Source organism: Oryzias melastigma, linkage group LG1 (genome assembly GCF_002922805.2).
Source record: "Oryzias melastigma strain HK-1 linkage group LG1, ASM292280v2, whole genome shotgun sequence".
In the NCBI taxonomy this organism is placed as follows: Eukaryota; Metazoa; Chordata; class Actinopteri; order Beloniformes; family Adrianichthyidae; genus Oryzias; species Oryzias melastigma.
This window is the reverse complement of record NC_050512.1, coordinates 15,346,516-15,368,386: the sequence shown is the minus strand read 5'-3', so window position 1 is coordinate 15,368,386 and position 21,871 is coordinate 15,346,516. Positions and strand designations below refer to the sequence as shown.

General features: G+C 41.7%; 1 protein-coding gene across 1 annotated transcript in view; it reads right to left on the bottom strand.

The window, feature by feature from the left end:
- Positions 1-754: 754 nt before the first annotated feature.
- znf827 (zinc finger protein 827) overlaps positions 755-21,871 on the bottom strand; it is a 72,533-nt gene continuing 51,416 nt past the window's right edge. The window contains exons 10-15 of the mRNA XM_024259404.2: positions 17,655-17,792; positions 15,794-15,965; positions 15,263-15,429; positions 11,955-12,164; positions 10,547-10,724; positions 755-7,468 (exon numbers count right to left, since the gene is read on the bottom strand). Coding sequence (XP_024115172.1) covers positions 6,466-7,468; positions 10,547-10,724; positions 11,955-12,164; positions 15,263-15,429; positions 15,794-15,965; positions 17,655-17,792 — 1,868 coding nt within the window. The 3' untranslated portion in view covers positions 755-6,465. The remainder of the gene's footprint in view (positions 7,469-10,546; positions 10,725-11,954; positions 12,165-15,262; positions 15,430-15,793; positions 15,966-17,654; positions 17,793-21,871) is intronic.

The window sequence follows — 21,871 nt, the reverse complement described above, 5'->3', positions numbered from 1 at the left end:
GTTTAAAAATGAGCTCATTTCCACTTAAACAAAGAAGAGGAAGCAACTCAGAAGCAAGTTGCAAAAGATCCACTGCAGCTCTACAGAAACTATGTCCTAATAATCAACATCAGTTTTTTAGATTTTGGCTAAAAATGACACAATTATAATTAAAAGACCACTGGGAACGCTTTTATATTTGTTTAAAAGATGATCGGACTTGGACTTGTATAGGTTTAACAACAGAATAAAAGGGATTTTATGATCTTCTCTGGTTTATTTATGCCAAAATTCTGGATTTTTTTTTTTCAGAAAGATGACTGTAATTGTGTACCCTGTTACAAAACTCAGTTTCCATTTGTTTTCTGTATCCCTGTGTAACATACATGACTCTGACCGGCCAGCCTACATTTATGTCACTATTTTTCTATAAGTATAATCATAGATTGAAAGAAAAAAATGGTTTTTTTTTCTTTTAGAAGCATTTAAAAAGCTCTGGTCAAACTGAGAAAAGCCAATAAAATAGCATCACACGGCCCTCACAGGAACTTCTCGTAAAATCAGACGTCTTCCTGCTGCTCACAAACATGTTGGGCTGACGTGTTGTTGTGTGTGTGTTGTTGTGTGTGTTGTTGCGTGTCCCAGAATGTTCCCACATCCGACATGTCAAATTTACAGTTTTGTCTCCAATCTGATCTAATTACACAAATTGAAACACTTTCTTCAAGATGTCTTATTATTTCTCACACGTTTAAACAATTTACTTGAAAATAGCTTTTTTTTTACTTGTTTGTTTCAGACTCAGGAAAATAAATACTCAGAAATCACCTTTTGACGACCATCTGTTTTAGCATATCGGACGATTTCTTTTTTTTTTTGGTTATTTACAGAAAACTGTTCAAAGTTGATAACATGTTTGACTTAATCAAGGGGATTTGTTTTTGAGGTGCAACTTTGTAGAGAGCTGGTGATGCAGCTGAGGTGCTGAGGTAGAGCGGTCGACCTCTGACCGGATTCAGGTCACAGATTTGGTGCATGGATGAGTGGAACTTGTGACTGTGAAGCACTTTGAGCTTAATCAAGACAGAAAAGTGATATATACGCATATGGGGTTTGTCATTTACCTGAGCTGCTGACGATTCAACCTGTTATTGACATCGCTCATGTTCTCCTCCTGTACATACATTGATTTTCTCCAGGCATTTTCCCCTTCAGCCAAAAACCAAACGATTGTTTCCTTAGATTGAGTATCAGGATGTGGCCCGGGGATGTACCGGTGACCTGTCCACGGTGTGTCCTACCTTTACCTCAGGACATCTGAGAAACACTCCGGTGAGGCGGGTGGAGATGAAGGATGGATGTCCTCTCCATGCCATTTTAAGTTTCCTCCAAATGTTCAGATTAACACTTCAGAGGGACACATTTACATTTAGCAGATGATCAGTATTTGCAAAAACTTGGTTAAAGTCAATTCATTTTAAGAAATATTAGACAAAAATGATAAAATTTGTACTTAAAGCTTTAGAAAGTTCTTTTTTTTAAAAATCAATTTAGATTATTGGGAGTAGACAGCAGTGTGTGCATTATAAAATCACAAAAGTGAAATACAAATGGAGAGACGTGAAATTTGGGACATATTAGTAATGTTTATTCATTTATTTTTCCATTTTTCTCTTTGATAGCCATCAGCTTTAACGCTGTTCCAGCAGGAAAGCAATTTAATTTAAAAAAAAATATGCATATTAATTATATGTTTTGATTTGAAATCAAGTGCAGAGATTGGATTGGAAAATGTGATACCAAAGTTTTGGTTTGGTAAAAAAAAATGAACTAAATAAACATTTTTGGAGCAAAAAGACACACAACCAGGATAATATCTGATGTAAGCTTTACTTTCAAATCCTGTTACATTTAAATCTGGCAAGATAAACATAACATAATGCCAAACAAAGAAAACAAATACAAAACAAAACCAAAAAAAAAGTACAAATGATCCATTTACCAGTTATTGTCACAACCCTGTACAGCCTTAACAATGGAGTAATAAAAAAAAGCTTTGTACAGCACATAGCAATCCTGACCGAGTGCCAAAAGTTACATAGCTGAGCCTTTTCCTAACCATAAAATACAGCTTTTTAAAGCTAAATGATTGTAGACATTTCAGTATGATGCTAATTCAATGCAACCAAAGGAGGGGAGGGGGGTTAGTTTAAACAAAACTGAAGTGCTAAAGGACCAGAGAGAGGACATGCAAGGTAGTTGAGCTTTCAGGGAGTCCGTGCTGCAAACAACTCAGAATAAGTGCTCAAAATACAATTTTTTTTTAAATAACAAAAAAAGGGGCAAAGGGCCCTGTCACCTGTTTCACCCTAGACTAAACCGGGCATCAAGAACCGAGCCATTCGTGTCTTTAAAGGCAGAACTTTGAGAGCAGACATTCTTTTTAAGGACATCTTTTCTTTTTGTTTCCTTCCTCCTGCTGGACTCTGATCATTAGTTTTACTGATTCTCAGAAGTCTCAGGTGGTTTATTTCCACCAAGTGGCACTAGAGTATAAAAGATAAAGTAAATAGGAGGGGGAGAGTGTGTGAGTCTGCCGGGGAGGAAGCTAGATGTTGACAGAGCCGAATGGATAACACAAACGCTTCAGGGCGGGGCGGGACGTGACGGATTTCATCCTAACATCACGTCGCCAGTTGCTGTAACTTGGTCTTGACAATACTTTTTAAAAACTTTTTTTCTGGCACGGCTTAAACAGCAAAAAGGGTTGTTCATTTAGGAAAACAAAAAACTACTAAGGGGTTTTGGCTTAAAGACCACTTAGGAACTCGAGCACAATTAATAACAAGTAAAGCTTTTTTCAAAACAGAAATACTTGTACTTTGCTGCCTGATTTGAAACAAAAGTCCTTTTTTTCACTTTCATGGATAAATATTCTTAGGATCAAAAAAAGTGCAGCACTGTGCAAAATGAATTTAGCCTGGGACCTTTAGTTCCCAGGGGGGAGCTTGACCTCTACTGTCCATTTCATGCATTTTGTGTTCACTGACTTTCTCTAATTTCACAGAGATAGACCCTTTTTTTTGCACCAGCAGACATTAACTCATTTACAAGCTGAAAATATCTACTTCACATTTCTGCAACTTCGTTTTCTCTTTGGGAAAAAATAAAATAAAAAAAAGAAGTTTAAGTGCTTTTGGCTTGACGAGTAACCACATTAAGTGCAATTAAAAATCAAAGAGGATGACATAAGTGTGGAGGGGGGGTAGAGGGGAAAAAAAAGCAGTACCATGTCTGCCAGCCTAACACAAGCCAGTGCCGCTTCACTCACTGCTGTACAAATGCATGGCTTTGCTTCATCATTGCACCTACAGGAGCTTCTCCTCACCATGGGTTCTTTACATGTTAGTAGAAAATGTTTAGTATGATGTAAAAGGCTCAGTAAAAAAGTGAAAATAATAATAATAATAAAAAAAACTGAAGAAACGGACACAGAAAGGCCACCAAACACACAAACTTTTCCTCTCTATACCAGCACATAAGACATCCCTGTTCAGATTTCTGTATCGCATCTTTTTTTTTTTTTTTTTTTCCATGTACATCAACAAAAAAATACATTCATTCAAGTCATTTTGGAACAGTTTTTTTTCTTCTCTTTTTTTTTGTACACAAAAAAATTACAAAAAAGCTCCAAAAAGCACCATTGAATCGGCCTGTTGGTGACCTGGGCTGTGGGCAGCTTCCTGACCCAGAGCGGGTCACCTCCACAAGAACAGTTTCTCATATATCTTTCCTAAGTATGGTTTAAGGTGACACTGTTACAGGGCTGTGCTGATGTCTGCCTGGTCTCAGAAAAAAGCTGTGCGGTCGCATGATCTTAAGTAAAAATACCCTTAATTCAAGAGAATTTTTCTACTTTATGTCTAATAATCTTATTTATAAAGTTTTTGAATGGCACACAATAGTTTGAGAGAAAGTGTCTAATACTGCGTACACACCACCCTCAACAACACGTGTTGAAACAACCACTTTCAATGAGAAATCTATGTAAACGGATGAATATGTAAGTTTTAGGCTTCCGCATTCAAAGCTCACATCGCCACGGAAGTTTCTAAGTCTGTTTTCTGGCTCTAGGTACAAAACGCCATTGAATGTGCGTTCAATGGTAAATCATTCAAAGTTTGACCAATCAGGGATCCGGATTTGGCAGTGACGGATTGGTAGTGTCCTTTTTAATTGTTAGAAAATTGATTATGAAAGACAAATGAATAATTGCAATTTGTTTTGTAGAATTAAATGGCGCCTCGTTTCCACTGAGGGGTCCAGATTGATCTGGTCCTCTCCTGGCTCGTTCACAATGGGGTCATGCGTCAGCTCCTTTTTTCCATATTTGGGTTCTGGAGTTTTGTATATGCAAAGAATTTAATATTATTAGTAACCGACTCAAGACAACGACTGAATGTTTGGATACGTTGGTGCTGGTCGGACGGTTTCTGTTGTTGTAATACCTTTCCGCCAATCCATGGGTTTCATCATGTGACGACAGTAGCTCCGCCCTAACTGGTCCGTTCCATTTTTCTATAGATCTACAACCCAACAGGGGAGCAAAAATGGGGTGAATCGGTACTGCTTAATGGGTCCATTTTATAATGGAAACATTCAAAGTACCAGTCCGGTCCGGACCGCTCAGTGGAAACGAGGTTTATGTCTTTCATATGTCGGAATAGATGTTTATGGACAGAAAAAGCCAGATTCCCTTGGGAAAAGACAGTGAACCCCACCTTGCCCCCGGTGGTTAAAGGTTGGCGCCAGCGTTCAGCAGCTCAGTGGATGAATGGGTCTGTGGCTGTAAAGTGTTTTATGCATTCGAGGAAGGTAGAAAGCACTATACAAGTATAAGCCATTTACCATTTATATGCCACGTGCTAGTATCGGGTGGCGATAGTCCAGTGTCAACAGCGTTCAAGAATCCACATTGCAAGCTGGATGTGTATGCAGCATTGTTCTTATCCTTTCATCATTTCCCTTTAAGGGGTCGTCATAGCCAATCAGCTTCCTTCATCTAACCCTGTTTCCAAAAACAAAACTAAACGAGAGTTTTGAATGCAGAAGCCCGAAACCCGCATACATGCACGTTTACCTCGGCTTTTCATCGAAAGTGGTCACTTCAACGTACATTGCTGAGGACAATGTGTAATGTTAGTGACTAGAATTAGCTTTTTAAATAGGAATTCTTGATAATACCAGTTTTCTTACCCCATTGGTAATTTTTTTGCTTATTTAAAGAAGGTTTTTCAAATGTTTGACTTATCTCTAGATGTTTTTTGCAGTGGAACCGTAGACTTCAGAAATGGGCTGCAGAAGTTCAGAAGGCATAAATGTGTATCTGTTGATCTCACCAACATCTACTGACATGTCCTTCAGAAACCTGGTTTTAGATTATGCACATTATCGTCCGTATGTTCTTAAACTTAATGATCTAACATGACATGCCTCTCTATCAGTGTGTTGACTGTGGGGAGAAAAAAAAAGTTGAAGACCCCCTTATCTGCCAGATTTGACTGCTTCCTCACCTACCAGTGGAAATGGAAGTTTGCATTTATATTGGAAATTTTCTTCTAAATGTTTGCTTTCTCGCCATAGATCAAATGAAACGTTTCCACATTTACACTTTGAAGCTGATCAACAACCACCGATTCAGAATCGGATGAATTTGTTCTGAGACGCAGGCGAAATCAGCAGCAGCGCGTGTGACAGTTTCACCATCATACAAAAATACAACAAAAATCAAAAAGATGGAAAAAAGGAGAGAAAGGAGGAGGGGGCGGGGCTAGAAAACTATGTACAAAGTTGATAAATAATTAAGTGCGTGGTCTGAGGCTTTGCTTGGGGAAACGTTACCTTTTCAACGAAAAGAATTCCTTTGATTCCGTCCACATTGCACCGCTAACACTTTCGGATATCTGGAATTTCGGCTTCCTAATGACGTCAAAGCTAGCTGAGACACAGAGACAGGCATGCTCTTTCAATGCATCATAGCACTGGACAAAAATGCACTAAAAGATAGCACTTGCAAAGTTTGTTTTGTCTTTTTAAACTTTTTATCTCGTCAAACGACTACAGAAAATATCTAAAATAAAAACTAAAAACTGATACGTTCGTTTCAGCAGATAAAGCCACTGGGTCCAGGTCGTTCCGATGCTTAGAAACAGGAAAACAAAAAAGTAAGAGTGTAGTATCTGAAGTAGTAATAATTCAATTGATAGAACTGATAAGAAAAGCAGCTTTTTGATATAAATGCATTTTTTTTAGCATGTACAGCGTTTTTCTCATATAAATGTTTGTTTTTTTCTGTTCTTTAATATATATGCTTGTCTGGTCCAGCTTATTCTGCTGGTCTGATTGGAACAAACAACGAAAAAACCTTTGCTCCCACTGCAGTGGTCACCGTCCGAAGAGTAAGGGGGGGAGGAGGTGTGGGGCAGGTCAGACAGTTTTGGCCCTCTCCATCAGTCCCAGGTAGGCGAGAAAGGAGTGCTTGTGGGAGGAGGATGGTGAGGGGGAGGAGAAGGAAGGGGGTGCTGAGTCAGGGGGGGAGAGGAGAGGTCGACACTTGGAGTTGAGCTGCGGGTGGAATGTGAAGCGGTGGTTGTGGGTGAACAGGGTGGTGAGGGGGATCAGGTGGGCCGGGTCGCAGTTCCTGTACTGCTCCAGCGTGTGGCGGGAGGAGGGGGGGAAGAGGGAGGGGCTGCTCCTGCTGACGCCCCCGTGGTTCCTGGGGGCGCCGCTGCCGCCGTTGCGGTGCAGATGGCCGGTGGCGTCCAGCTGGCGGGACTTGCCCAGCGTGAGCGACAGAGCGACGGACTGGAGTGCCTGAGACGCCGTCAGACTCATGAGCGGGCTGCTGCTCCCGCTTCCTCCGCTGCTTCCTCCCCCGCCGAACAAGATGTTCTCCTGGCTCCTCTGCAGGGAGGAGCGCCCGGGTGATGCTCCCTCTGCTGGCCGCTCCTCCCTCCCTGCCCCTTCCTCTTCCCCCTCTTCCTCTCCTCCAGCTAAGCCGCCGTCCAGCCCCTCCGGCGCTCCACCCTGGTGTTTCTTGAGGTGGCGGCTGAAGACAAAGGGGTGTGTGGTGGTGAAAGGGCACTCTTGGCAGCCGAAAACCTGGCGCGGCGCGTGCTTCAGCTTCTTGTGCAGGTTGAGGTTGTCCTTGCGCTTGCAGCTGTAGGAGCAGCGGTCGCAGTGGAAGGGCCGCTCGCCCGTGTGCACCCGCACGTGCTCGATCAGCTTGTTGGCCGTTTTAGACAGGTAGCCACACTGCTCACACTTGTAGTGGTTTCCCAGGCGATGCCCCCGCATGTGGGCCTCCAGGGAGGTCTGGTCGGGCCACAGTCCCTGGCAGATGCGGCAGCGGTACTCCATCTTACAGTGCGTCTTCAGGTGGCACTCCATGGCCGCTGGACGATTGGTGGAGTAGATGCAAAAAGGGCACCTGGTTAATGCGACACAAGGGAAGGAGGGAGGACACAACACACAAAAAGCAGAGGACAGTTGAAAGGAAAGTGTACGCTCACAACCATGTAACACACCTTGACATTCATTGGACACAAAATGACAAAGGAAGGAGGACAGATAAAGGAAACAGTCTATGACCAACAGTTCTACAAGCTTTGCAAAAAAAAAAGAAGTATGTGGTAATGGTGGAAGAGCTGAGGCGGGTCAGGCATGTGTGTGTTAGGGGGGGTTCGGGGGCGGAGAAAGGAAGGGGGACAGGCTGGAGGAAAAAGGTTGGAGCAACAGGACATGAAGGGGAATGAAGGAATGAGTGGCACTTACATTTAAATAGCACCTTTCATCTGCTCTGGGGCCCAAAGCGCTTCACACACCCTGCAGAACAGAATCACCTCAGAAAAACCTCAAAATGGTCAAGGCCCTCTCTCCCTCTCTCGCCACTGCCTCTCGTGCTCGCACCGCCCTACACCTGTTCCTCCAGCCTCCGTCTGCTCCCTAAACTGCACACTCACTACAAATCAAAAACTTCTACTCTGAATAGGTTCATTTTATTAATAATTCCTGGTAAAAATTAAAGGTGTTTTGAGGTACAGTTTTTTGGCAAAAGGAGGATTATTTATTCAAAATCAGCTAAAAGGTGCTGCCTATATAGATTCATATTTTTAAAAAGATCTCAGGAGCTACGTTCACACTAGCCTCGGCAACGCACATGAGAAGTCTATGTTAGGAGTGTCAGAATCCAGGCCTCGAGGGCCGGTCCCCTACATGTTTTCCAACTGATCTGCCATTGAAGCTCCTGATCCAGGTAATCAGCAGCAGATGAGACGGGATTTCTGGAAAACCAGCAGGAGGCCGGCCCTCCAAGCCTGAAGTTTAACACCCTTTGTCTAAGCGTGCGTAAATGTGTCCCTACACAAGTTTCCACAACCGTTTTAAGGCTCTACGTATAAAATTTGTGGCCATTGAACATATGTTTAAGGTTACACCAGGCTGAACTTTGACCAATCAAGGACTCTGATGTGGTAGTGATGTATTTCGTAATTCACGGAAGTGTCAACTTGTTGAAAATTGATCATTGAGAAGAAATTAATAATTGCCGTTGGTGCCCCAGCAGGAATTATATGACACACAAATTGGAATATTGCTTAAAAAAAAAAGCCTGGAGCAAAATTCACCAGATTTGCATCGCTTTGATCTATTGCACCGATCCTCTTCCAGCTGCAGGTAGCGGTAAACGCGCTTCATATGTCCGGTGTGAACGTAGCATCAGACTACAGTAAGTGCACCTCAGTCAGCTTCCTGCTTATACTCAGTGAAATGCTCCCCCCACCCCCCACACCAAGACGGCTCCACTGATGGCTGCACAGAAACAATGTGCACAACACAAACTTTTTTGTTCATGACATGATGAGGCGGCAGTCATAATGGTATTGAATGGTTCTCAACATGCAACGGCTGGAGTTATGTGAAGGACTTTTAAACGAAACAAAAAAATAAAGAAACATGACTTAAATCCTGACAAAAAGTCTGTGGTTTGTCTTGTGAAACTTTTCTAAATCCCTCCCTGTGTGTGTGGAAGGTTTTCAAACGTCTAAATGTTTGTGAGTGGGTAAAGGTCAGCAGAGAGACTCTGTTGAAGCTTAAATGGTTCAGAAATGTGTGGTAAAACAACAAAAGGCTTTGAATCTGACTGCATTGGAAGTGTCTTTAATGTGTGCCAATCTTTTTCTATTTTTATTAAACAGTGGTCTCCAACCCTGCGATTTGGGATCAACCGCCATGATGACCCTTCCCCCTCGCATTCCAAATAGAAAGCACCTGCTGGTTCTAAGAAGCCAAAATCCCATAGACTTCTATTTAGAAATAAACAACTATTACTTAGTCATTCTATTTGTCAGAATAACCATACATACATTTTCTTTACATCTTCATGCTAATCCATTTTTTTCCATGTTTTTTCTTTATCCCACGATATCAAAGTTATAACTGCCCAATTAGATGCCTCAGTAAAAGCATGTGAACTTCCAAGAAGCTAACTCATGATTGGTGACAGCAGTTACCATAGAAACGTTGCCTTAGACCAATCACTGCTGTCTGGTTTCAACATATTGACATCAGTATCGCAAAAATATGGTGACTGAATTGGCTTAATTTCGCTGAAGCCAGAGGTAAAACATTTGCTATGGGTGATGTCACACTCGCTCAGTCCAGTTCTCCATATTCAGTCAATGGACACAATGGGGACCATGTAAATAGACAAAATCCCCATCCAACGCAAGGGAGACGCACCACAGACCAGTGTAAGTCAGGCGTCCCACTCGCTGCTGATTACCAGGTTCAGGTGTGTCCAGTCAACCTAAAACTGACTCATCCGATCCGGCAGGATTAGTTGGAAAACAGGCAGCTCTCTGTGAGCAGGGCCGGAGACCACTGTTTTTTTTGTTTTAAACCAGCAATATTATGTGCTATTCTCGGGTTCATCTGAGAGGGGTAAAAGAACTTTCTGGACTGCAGATTTGCTCAGATTTCTTTCTTTGGCATTGCTAATAGTTGTGGGCAGAGAAACAACAGACCCCGAGGGGAAGCCCATTTCCATCTCGTTCCCACTGTCCCTTCTGCTCACAAAAGCCTCTGCAGACCCACGGACTAATAAGTTCTCCTCTGCCAAGCGAAGCTGTTGAGCAGCAGAACTACATCTTGTGTCGTTTTATTCGCTGGCAGCAGATAATGAACATAAAAGTAAGGATAACTGATTGAAGCTGCGTCGCTAAGAATAGCTCCGGTTTGACCGCACATATGTGCTAGTGTCTATGAAATCCCGCTTTGCACCTGACACCGGAGGAGCTGCGACTAACAGCTTCCAGTTTATTTGACGATAAAGGTTAAAAAAACAACTTTCTAGTCACAACAGAAAAAACTCATCAGAATTTAAATATGCTGGCCCTGCAGCCCTGGTGTAGGTATAGATGTATATGTGCTGTTGCTTCTGGAACTGAAGGATGGGTGAGAGGAAGGACCAGTGGAGTTAGGAACCTCTGCCTGTACTTGCTTTCCTTACTTGAGCCCTCCTGAAGGGACCGTGTGGCACTTCTTGTGCTCCAGCAGCTGCTCGGGCGTCTTGAGGAACTTGTGGCAGACGTCACATTCAAACATTCGCGTGATGAGGTGGATCTGGAGATGCCGCTCGTACATGCTGCGCGTCTTGCACACAAAGTTGCAGAAGACGCACTCAAAGCCTGGAGGGAATGAAGGAGGAGAAAGTGTATGTTAGAGGACTCTCAGGTGGATGCTGAAGCCGTTTGGCCAGATGATCCCACCTGCAACAGCTTTGGGTATGTGACGTTTTCAGTAAAGCGATCAAAGGATGGAAAAATACATCCAACATGGCCGCTCAATGCGAGGAATTTGTCCTGAAATTCCATCTGTTTTCTTAACCTGCTGGAGACTGTCTCGGCTACTGTTGAGCGACGGCGCGATATACCCTGGATTGGTTGTCAGCCAGTCACAGAACCCATGGAGATGGAGCAATCGAGCCAGCTATGCTAGCCAGCCACTAGATCCGCCACCTAGGGGCTAGCAGAGCAAGCAAGGTCTGTTGGCCAGGCTGCTGGTCCCTGGGAACCGGAGCTTGCTTTGGTGGCCCGCCAGCAGAGGTAGAACCACTGCGGGTGCTGTCATTGTTTTTATTTTCATCAAGATAAAAGTAAAAAGATCCTCCAGTTTTATTTTTATCTTTCACCTCTCAGGTTAATGCTCAATCTGGGGCACAAACAGACGGAAATAACACTTAAAACGACAATCAGGACAAAAGTACAGCGCACCGGGAGAGACTCGGAATGATCTGGTGAACCCAGACACTCTGTAGAGCTCTCCAAAACATATAAACCCAAGCTATTCGCTCAACATCATCCATGTTTTCCCTGACGTGGCAACGAATGAAGTCCAGAAAAACTTTGTAAATTTGACGTGCGTCAAAAGAGAGGCAGCAGATGCAAATTTGACAAGCGAATTGCGTCTGGTGGATGTGAATGCACCACTATGATATATGAAAGAACATGTGTTATTCATCTGTCGCCAACGAAATCTTCTGTGTTAAAGGGTTAAAACAAGTCAATTAACATGAATGAATGAATGAATAAATAAAGCTTCTTAAAGATAAAATCAGAATTTCTATCAATGCATTCAAAGTTAACCAAATACAGACTTGATATCGAAGTAAAGCAGATCTTTTATGTTTATAATGAAAAACATGCAGGTCATCCTGCAGCTACTGAGGGCTTTTGTATAGTTCTTAAAAAAGAGATTTAACTATAGAGCTCATGGTTTTAAAACCTTATGTTTTTGACTTAGTGTCTCACTGTGGCAATGCAACCCCGATTAGAATATTTTATGAGAGAATTAAACTGGAATTCACTTTTTTTTTAATCTAAAATGATCTTGTTGCCAACGGTTCCCAGTTCACTTGCCTTTGTCTGACTTGTCCTCAGTTCCTGAACCCAGATGACTTCCAGAGCCGGCATGGTTGCCTGCGGAGGAGGGCGGAGCTAGCAGACTTTTGAGTTCTTCATTACCGTGGGTGATGTCTCCGCCCTCCGAGCTGTTGAGCGAGTCGCTGAGGGCCGAGAGCGACGATGAGGTGCTCTTGGTCTCGCTGAGGGGACTTCTTGAATTTAAACCTGGACACAAAGGAGGCAGAGAGTCGAAAACCTGTTAATTAAAAAAAATGTTTGATGGGAATCAGATCATTTTCACCTAAATGAAAGACTAAAACCTCAGTTTCTGTTTACCCCCACATTTTTGAACATGCACGCACAGAAGCAGAATAATAGCAGGCAGCCTCAAGTGAGGAACTCTGACAGTCCAATCAAGATTCAGCGAGCTTTTATTGATTCTCCTCTAAGTCCACAATTCACTGTTAAGAGAGAGGGAATAAGAAGGGGAGGAGGCAGGAGGGAGGGCCGAGGAGCCCAGGTCATGGCTGAAGAAGCTAAAATGGCGCGGGTATCTGGAGGCACAGCTCAACAAAGGGCATTCGCTCTGAAGGGAGTCAACAGAGGGAGAAAAGCCTGCTGAAACGCCTGACCTCCCTTTTTAATGCAGTGGCGCACACACAAAAGTGAGACTCATACCCAGGTGAGGACATGCAGGGCATATGCTTTCCCGCACGAGGAAATGATTCTGTAATGGCAGGCTCATAATTGCCTTCAATCAAATGCGGACAAACACGAGCCCCGCGCAGCATGGGCTTTCCAGCAGTTCTGGAAAAAGGTTTTAGGCACGGGGAAAAAGAGATTCTTCTCTGCGCTTAATGGGACTTCATTTAAAAACACCTTCGACAAAGACTACCCAGTGACACTCGGGGAAAATTGAAGAAAAATTAAAAGCAAATGTTAACCCCTGGGATCAGTGTTTCATGGAGGGTTAATTTCACCTGCAGAACGTCTACATTTTATTTAGAAATGTCCACATTTGGCACCAGATAACCGCCGTTATGGTTTTCCTGTCATCAGTCATTAGGACTGTCAAATGTATTTCAAATCAAATCAATCTTTATTTGTATAACACTTTTCGTATAAAACATAAAACAAAGGGCTTTACACAATTAAAAAAGAGATAATATAAAAACAAGCACACAAATAAAATATAGCCCCTTCCCCCAGACTCACACATGACCCCCGCCCCTTTCGCACCTCCCGCCCCCTAACTGATGAAGATCTTTGTATCCTTACAAAAAAAATCAGGTTCTTCGCAGGTTAAGTTTAAGAAGATTACAGTCCAGACCAGGATTCTTCCAGTATGATACTCATAGGCCTCGTTTCCACTGAGCGGTCCGGTACGGTCTGGTTTAGAATGGTCCAGGCTATTCAGGTGAGCGTTTTCGTTCTAAGGCCAACAATTTCCAGAATCGATTTGAATCTGTTTTCTTGGATCATCTCAGTTCAATTTGATTCGATTCAATTTTGAGTTTAAACGGTTTACACCCATTTGTTTAGAAATACAATAATAATCTATAAATGTTTTGAATATATTCATATTAATCTGATACAGTTCACACACTGTAAAATGTATTAGTGAAATAATAAGACTGTTAATACCATACAGTGTTAATGTAACAGAGAAGCTCCATCAATTGTTCTGCTTCTCTTGGAGGGCGTTTCAGTTTGACCACTAGGTGGCGATCATGCTGTAGCATTACACCTTTTTCCAGAAGAAGAAGTGTGAGCAAAAAAACTGCGTTTTAGACCACAAATGATTACTTTAAAAATATTACTTTGAAATAGTCTGGAAAATTAAATAAAATTTACTTTATTTCCTCCCATAATTCCTGTTGATTACCTGGTTCAGGTGTGTTCATTCTATCAGAACCTGGAATCTCACGATCCAGGTAATGAACAGTATCTAGCTGGAACACAAGCAGGGTGGTATTTGCGGAGGATCGGTTGGTCCAGAGCTGGACTCTTTTAATGTTTCTTTTACATCTTGTGCGAGACGGAGATAACGCAAGACAAGGCCAAGAAACTTTAAGGATGGCCACAGCGGCATCATAAACTGAATTTGTCTCTGAAGGACCCAGATGCCTATTGATTTTTCTCCCTTCAGGCACGATAAGGGCCAACCTTATCAGACAAACAAGGCCACCGTGGTCTAAGAAAGAGCCCTCAACTGTCTGGGCTGGACTTACAATGCGGCAAGACGAAAAATGAAACGCAAGTGAGTTTCAGTAAGAAGCAAACAGCAGCAATAAACAGAATGAAGCTTTTTTTGTTGTTTTGTTTGTTTTTTAAAAAAAAATCAAAACTGTTTCTATCGACCAGAGGTTTCAAGAGTCTAAAGAGAGTCGATTAGAGGATCACTGGTTAGATACAGCTTATGAAGCCTATACGAAGGGCTTTATACTTTAGAAGACAGTATTAAAGCTTAAATAAAATGTTGTTTAACCAATTAAAGGAAAAAACAAACAAACTATGATTAACCTGCATTAAAACACTCCTTAAAAAATGAGAATTTGTCCGTTTACAACGTACATCAAACATTTCTGCAACACCTTGAGCTCTAACAGAAAACATATTTTATTCAGCAAAAAAAAGAATTAAAATAAACTTAGATACCATGGAAATTAAACTAATTATCTAAGAAATGTAGCCTTTTTTAAAGGAGTAATTTGTTTATTTTGATTCTTAAAATATTGCTCTGCAACAGCATGAAAAGACTCAATATTTAGACCACTTGCAGTCATCTTTTTAATTGGGTTTTTGTTTGAGTTCAGATTTCCTGTCCAAACAAGCATCAGCTGCACCTTATTTTACATTTTTTATCTAAGTGGTCAAAAAAGTGAACAATTTCAACCCTTCCACCACTATCACATTTGCAAGTCATTTTACAATAATTCCATACATTTTTTGGGAGAATTTTAACAAGCACTTATTTATAAATAAGCACAAGTCCAGAATACATTACATTTTGAGTACACAAAAATAAAACTTTTACAAGATTTAAAATACAGAATAACATATCATCAGACAATAAGAGCAAAAATGTATATTCATATATTAAATATTTGTTTATTTCTCGTGTTTCAGTCATTCATTGAGTTTTAAAAAACACAATTAGTTCTTAAATGCCCAAAAAATCTCAACCGATAAAGATTTATTTATTTTTTTTTAGATTTTTGAGTGACAGAATGTTTGACGAAACGAAAGCGCATATGAACCATTTCCATGTGACGTGATGGCACAGAGCCGAACTGCTTTTAACAGACACCCGGCTTGGCTACCTGCATGTCCAGCGCTGATGTGGCTCTTCATGTCGCTCTCCTCCATGCAGATGTAGTCGCAGGTGCTGCAGCAAAGTGAGAACATCCACTGCTCCTTGTCCACATGGAGCGACATGTGGCTGACGAACTGCGCGTTCAGCTCCGTCTGGAAGCCGCACACATGGCAGCTGGACAGAGAAACGAGAGGAGAAAGGAGGAAGACTGTGAGAACGAGGAAAGAAAAAATACAGCATTCACTTCCTCGGATTTAACTAACACATTCCACCAAACGTTTCTTTATATATAAAAATGTAAGATAACATTTGTATTGAATTTAAAAGTCTTTAAATATGTGAGACACTGGTGGAAAAGCTGCAGAAAATAATAAAAAATGCGAGGTTAATTTGCAGTTTGGTGTATATAATGTGATCGTTTAATTAATAGATGCATAAAAGTAGCACAAAAATGTTAAAACAGCATACAATAAAAGAAAACAACTATTTTACTGGCGACATAGAAGGCAATAGCAGCTGTGTGTTTGGAGATGGTCACCTGTAGTAGTAGGGGTAGTTCTTGCGTTCAGCAGACTCGGCTGTAACGGCGCTGACAATTTGCTCAGCGTCTGTGTTGACCAGTTTGACAGAATGGATGGTCAGGTGTTGATTGAGGTTAGCCCTGCACTTGGCTGCGTACGGACACAGATGACACTTGTACTTCCTCTCTTCTGTGAGAAACAACAACAACAACAAAACAAAAAGGGACACAATGACACCCACTCCTGCACAGACGACCCTGGTTTCTGCGTATGCCAACACAGATGATGTTTTGTTCGGTTTGTTTAAGTTAACGAACACACCATCGCAGTAGCCTGTTTCAAATAATAATTAATTGGAGGTTGTGCAAAACTTTTAAAAAGTTTTTTGATTTATAGAATAAATGTGTAGCAATCATCTTGAAGACATAACTCTTTGTGTCTATCCACGCAAACAAACTGAGTGAAATAAAAGAGAAAGTTTATTCCACAAAATTTCTAGGAGAGGAACAATTCCAGAACAATGTCATTTGGACAAACAAACCCAAAGTGCAGATTTTTGGCCACAATGCACTGCTTCACATTTGGCGAGAACTTAACACCAAAGCGGCGCTAACACCTAATTCTAACAGTTAATCTTAGTGGAGGGGGCTTTGTTTTGTTGCCACGGAACACCCTCCAGCGTTGGAGTCAAACCGAAGAACGTGAACTTCTCTGTACTTTATACAACCAAATGTGAGGGCGTCTGTTAAAACGGCTAAAGTGGGTTCTCTGCTGGACCATCTATACGAGTGGCTGAAAAGGGAAAGAATTAGAGGAGTGTAGGGGATGAGTCAAACTTTGAAATGATTGCTAAGAAAGTAGAGCTGCAAACTTAAAAAAGAAAGCTACATACACACCAGGCATGTATGCACGTGTCCACGGTGTTCACACTGGGCAAGCAGGGAGGGGCTTCTGCTTTTTTTGTTGTTTACTAGTGCATGTTTGAATGACCTCATTGTAGAAGTTTTTTAGTATTGCCCTTTAATGGAAAACTTTACAGTCAAAGGCACACTTTTTTCCCCACATTGGCCCCCCTCCCCAAAATAAACCAAATAATCAGAGGAACACATTGTCTCTGGTCCCATCCTCCCCTTCAAACACACATGTGCGAACACATACACCATTTGCCCCAAGGACATGAAGCCAGGCAACCTTTATGTCACCGGGGAAACCAAAAAGACCATCACACTGACATATGCCCCCTCTTCTGCTCTCTGTGGTTTGGCCAAGCTGTTCACAGCCAACACTCTCAGATGGTGTGTGTGTGTGTTGTGTAGTGCGCACATGCAAAATGTGCGAGCATGTCCAATTGTGCGAGGGCATTTGGTACACAAGTCTCTTATTTGTGCATTCAGTGAACTGGGCTAGAATCTCAGGAATGCCGCTAATTTCCAGTCCAAAGGTTATTGTCTCTATTGTCAGCTTGTTCTGGAACGAACAAGGATACAGAAAGGTGACGGGAGATCCCGATGGGGTTAAAAGTTTGGAATACAAATTAAAAAGAATCAGGTCACGAGGGGGGAGCGCGTCTTTAAGTGTGAGAGAGACGGTAACAGTTGTAGCAGCGTCGGAACTGCGAGCGCTTGTGAGTGTGTGTGTTTTGACGCTGTGAGAGGCATCCTTCTAACGGGGTAATTAGACGGGCAGTTTTCCCAGTGGGACTAATCATGGCGGTAATCTCTTTAAAGGAGGGGTAATCTAGTCCGGTCAACTTTATTTATTTACTGGGGCCGGTGCAAACACAAACAAACATGAACCAACAGTAAACTGCGTATATACATTGGCCTAAGAAGTAAACATTTCCCGCACAAGCAGACGTGTGTTGGTGTGGTTGTTTACCTGTGTGTAAAGACAGATGTCTGGACAGGGTCTGCTGTCTACCGAACACCTTGCCGCACACAGGACAGGGGAAGAGCTGCTCGTGCAGCCGCCACTGGGAGATCCCGTTTCCTTGCTCCCCGTCGTCCTTCTCAGAGTCTGAGGCAAAACACACAGACCGGGATGAGCCACGCACGCAACTGACGGATGACACTAAGGTGCAGCTAGCAGCGCTGCAGTGACTCAAACATGACTTGATATTCAGAGAGACCCAACCTGGTGGTCAGGGCAGTCACTTCACAGGAGGAGAGATACTGGTTTGGATCACTACTCTGCCTGGAGTTTGCATGTCTGAGTTCCTTCCGCCCAAACTCCACAAAGATTTCTGAGGTTATTTGGAGACTAAATTGATATTAGGAGTGGAGCTATGTAATTGTCTGTGATTGACTGGCAACCTGTCCAGGGTGTCTCCTGCCTTTACTGCTGGGATATGCTCCAGAAACCTGTAGCTAGACCAAAGTGAGTAAAGAAAAATGGATGGATTGTGCTTTTCTTAAAGACCCACTCCAATGAAATCATGTTTTTGTTCTTTTCAACATGTTCTTCTGGCATTTTTCTGGTGATGGACAACAGGCATAAAGAAAATTAAGTTTAAATAGCTATTTCTTAGAATTTCTTTAATCAAATCGTTGCAAATTAGAAGCAGACAAAAAAAAATATTCAAAAAGCTTGTATTTGTGACTAAGCTACAATCAGCAGGCTACAAGCTCCCTGCTCCGCTACACTCTGATACAGAGCTGGAATCTGGCACAAAACTCTCCGGCTGGAGAGCTTCCATATCAAGACATTTTCACTCCTAACTCGTCATATATGGAGGTATAGTTTGGGCCCCTCCGCGCCACTTTTTGATGTTTTGGGTGTCCCCAGTTCATCATTTTTTAGCGTGTTCCCATTAAATCAGGGGTCCCCAACCTCTGGGCCGTGAACTGGTACCAGTCCAAGGGCTGCTTGGTTTTGGGTCAGAGACACAGAAAAAAATGCATACACCAATCATGCATCCCCAACTCCCAGGATGCAGACCGGTACCCTAACCTGGTACCGGATCCACATCTGCTTCCACGTCCCAAGGGTTGAGAACCCGTGAATTAACGGAACCAGCCAGCAAATCAAAAAACGATGAGTTGGGGACACCCAGAAACGTGAAAAAGTGACGTGGTGAGGGCCCAAACCATACGTTCATACAGTATATGACGAGTTGGGAGGGAGAAAATATTGCTCGCTATTTTTGTTGCATCAGTCATTATGTTGGGGTTTTGACGGACTATTGTATTTATTATATTACAAATGCAACCTTTTTAAAGTGCTTTTTTATGTTTGCTCCTCATTTACAACAATTTAAGTAATGAAATACTCAGAAATGTACTTTTAATCCTAATTTTCTTCATATATGCCCTCCATCATGAAGAAAATGCCACAAGAAAGTTTTAAAACCACAATTTTCATCGGAGTGGGTCTTCAAATCATCTTTTCAATGCCTACCTATGAACTAAATAGTGCATTTGAAATATGATAACTTTCTATAGTATTATTTGTTCAAAACCTAATTAAAAAAAACGATCCGTTTAATTTCAGTAAAGCAGCTGAGCAGCTCACTATGTGTTAATTTGCTGATGACAGGTCTGGCCCCGGTCTGCTCACATTTGTAAGATGTCCCTTATCTGGCCTGCAGGTGGGATGCCGACTAAATGCATTCCTAATGTTAAGTGCCAGCAGCAGCAGCAGTCATTTTGTCTGAAGACTGCAGCTTAATTGTATGGCACCACTGTCGCTCTCAATGCGGTCCGCCCCCCCTTCTGACAAAACAAGTCAAAGACGGAGACGGAGAATTTACAGGTGCTTTCAATTAAAACTCAGCAATTGAACAGAGAGCAGGGTCATTCGAAAGGGGAAAACCTGCATTTCATTTCACCGCAGCGCTGAACAACTTTTATAAACAAAGGCAAGACTTTTATTTAGTGTCTACAGTATATTTGTTCAGGCTGCACACGCTGACCTTGACCAAGCCTTGTCTAAGTACAAACAATGGGAAGGGAGAAGGATTCTTAAATGACTTCACCACACAGTGGATTGATGTGGTTTTTCGGAGGGACTGAATACCTTCATAGGGGAAAGAAAATCCTGTTTTCTGGCATTAAAGAACAGATGGTGGTGAGAGGAGACATTCAGCTGTTGTTGCACTGACTCACACAACCTTGAGCATTCATCCTGATTCTGTCGAACATGCTTAATTGGATCTTTGCCCTCTAAATGCAAACTAGTAAGTTATGTGCGCAATTGTTTTTAATTATCACAGCAAGATCTGTGCAAGTGCTAACGTGAGAGGAGGCGCATTTGAGGTGAGCCCAAAACAGCATACAACTAGTGTTTTTCTTTAACAAACTTTTTTGGTATAAGAAATAAAGACTAAAAGTAATGAAAAATTTATTTTTAATAAATTGAAGCTTTTAAGCATTCTTTTTTTTTAGTCAAAAGGTCCTCTAATTAATGTAGTAAACTAGTGCCAATACTTAATTTAAGTAAGTCTGTGACCATATTTCTGCTCTGAAGTCTCTGCTGCTGCTTTGAGATTTATCCCAGTTGTTATTAAACACATTGTAACAACTAAATATCTGCAAACTAAACTGGTGTGCAGCAAAACTGACATGGACACTATGTAAAAGGGTTGAAAGGAATGTGCATTTGTGCTTCCACACACACACAGCAGTCATGCAGACGATGAAGCTGCTACATCCAGAGGCATGTTAAAAACTGAAGTGAGTGTGGTCTCCCTGGCTCTGTGGATTAAAGGCTCTCTGACCTGAATTAGCATGAATCTGGCTCAGCAGCTCTTTCTTTTTTATTTTTTTCATTAAGTCATTTTAGGTATTCAGTTTAAACCTTTTACCTTTGAGGGTTTTTTTCCCCTTAAACTTGATGCAAATAGCCTGACTAGCAAGTAAGATTAGGGGATAGCTTATTTGCATCAGGTGACAAAAAATAAAAAAATAAAAACGCCTTACATCAAACTATGAGCTGAAAAAATTAGAGAATTTTTATTTGATAATTATCTAACGATATGTTGCTAATTATTGCTTGAATAGTCAAATAACCCTGAATTGAGTGGAGTATTGCTAATATAATGGCTATATCTAAAAAAAAGTCAAACTAGTTGAAACATGAGCAAGAATGCTAATTTAAAGAACAACAAAGCATACATTTCCATAAATAATATTAAGGGGTGATAGAAGTAAATCTAAACCATAAAAAAAAAATCTGAAATACAAGAAAACAAGTTGGAAAAAGGCGGATATAAAGACTACGTTAAATAAGTAAAGCTGTTTAAATCGAAATGTAGCACTTAATGTGCCAAAAGCCTGACTGACATGCAGACTGTGGTACTTTTGTACTCTACAAAGTTAGGTCTTTCTGTGCCAGCACGTATCTGCGTTTGCAGGTCGATGCTGTCTTCAAGTCGGTGTGTTCAAGTCCTCTTTCTGTGCTCAGACAACATCAGGACACACAGCAGGGAAGTTTTCCGTTGCTACTGCCTCTTGACGTTGACGTAGGAGGGACTAGAAGCCGCGACCCGGCAGACACACTTGTGACTAAAAAAAAATAGAAGTGTCTGGCGTTTTTTGAGGCGCTTAACATTTAAATTATGGCTGTTCAGAGTGAAGGAGGAGGACAGGAATTAATCTTAAATAAAGCATGCTTTAAAGATGGAGCAGAGCGTGAAAACTCAAACTCCTGATTCACTTTATTTTCTTGCTAAAAAACACAAAAACATTAAAAGCATTTTTTCCGTTTCTGTTAAATCTACGAATATTTAGAAACAGTAATAGAAAATGTGTAACCAGACAAGCTGCACCTTTCACTTGTGGCAATACTCCTCTTATATTAAAACAGATTTTGTGCTCTCATAAAGGTAGCGGAGTTAACTTTATTCATCTATTTTAACTCCACTTGTAAGTGCTAATTGGACCCATTTGACCATTGTGTCGCTCAGTGCTGCGCCAAACCAGCGTTTAGTTCAGGCGGTGATAAAAGAGGCAAGGGAGAAAAAAAAAAGGACTCAGAAAGAAAAGAAAAAAAAACACCCAAGCATCAACAGTGACACAAATGAGTGAGCATAACAAAAGATAAGAAAAAAGTAGCAGAGGTTGGACGTGAAGCTTAAACACACGAGAGAAAGGCCTGGG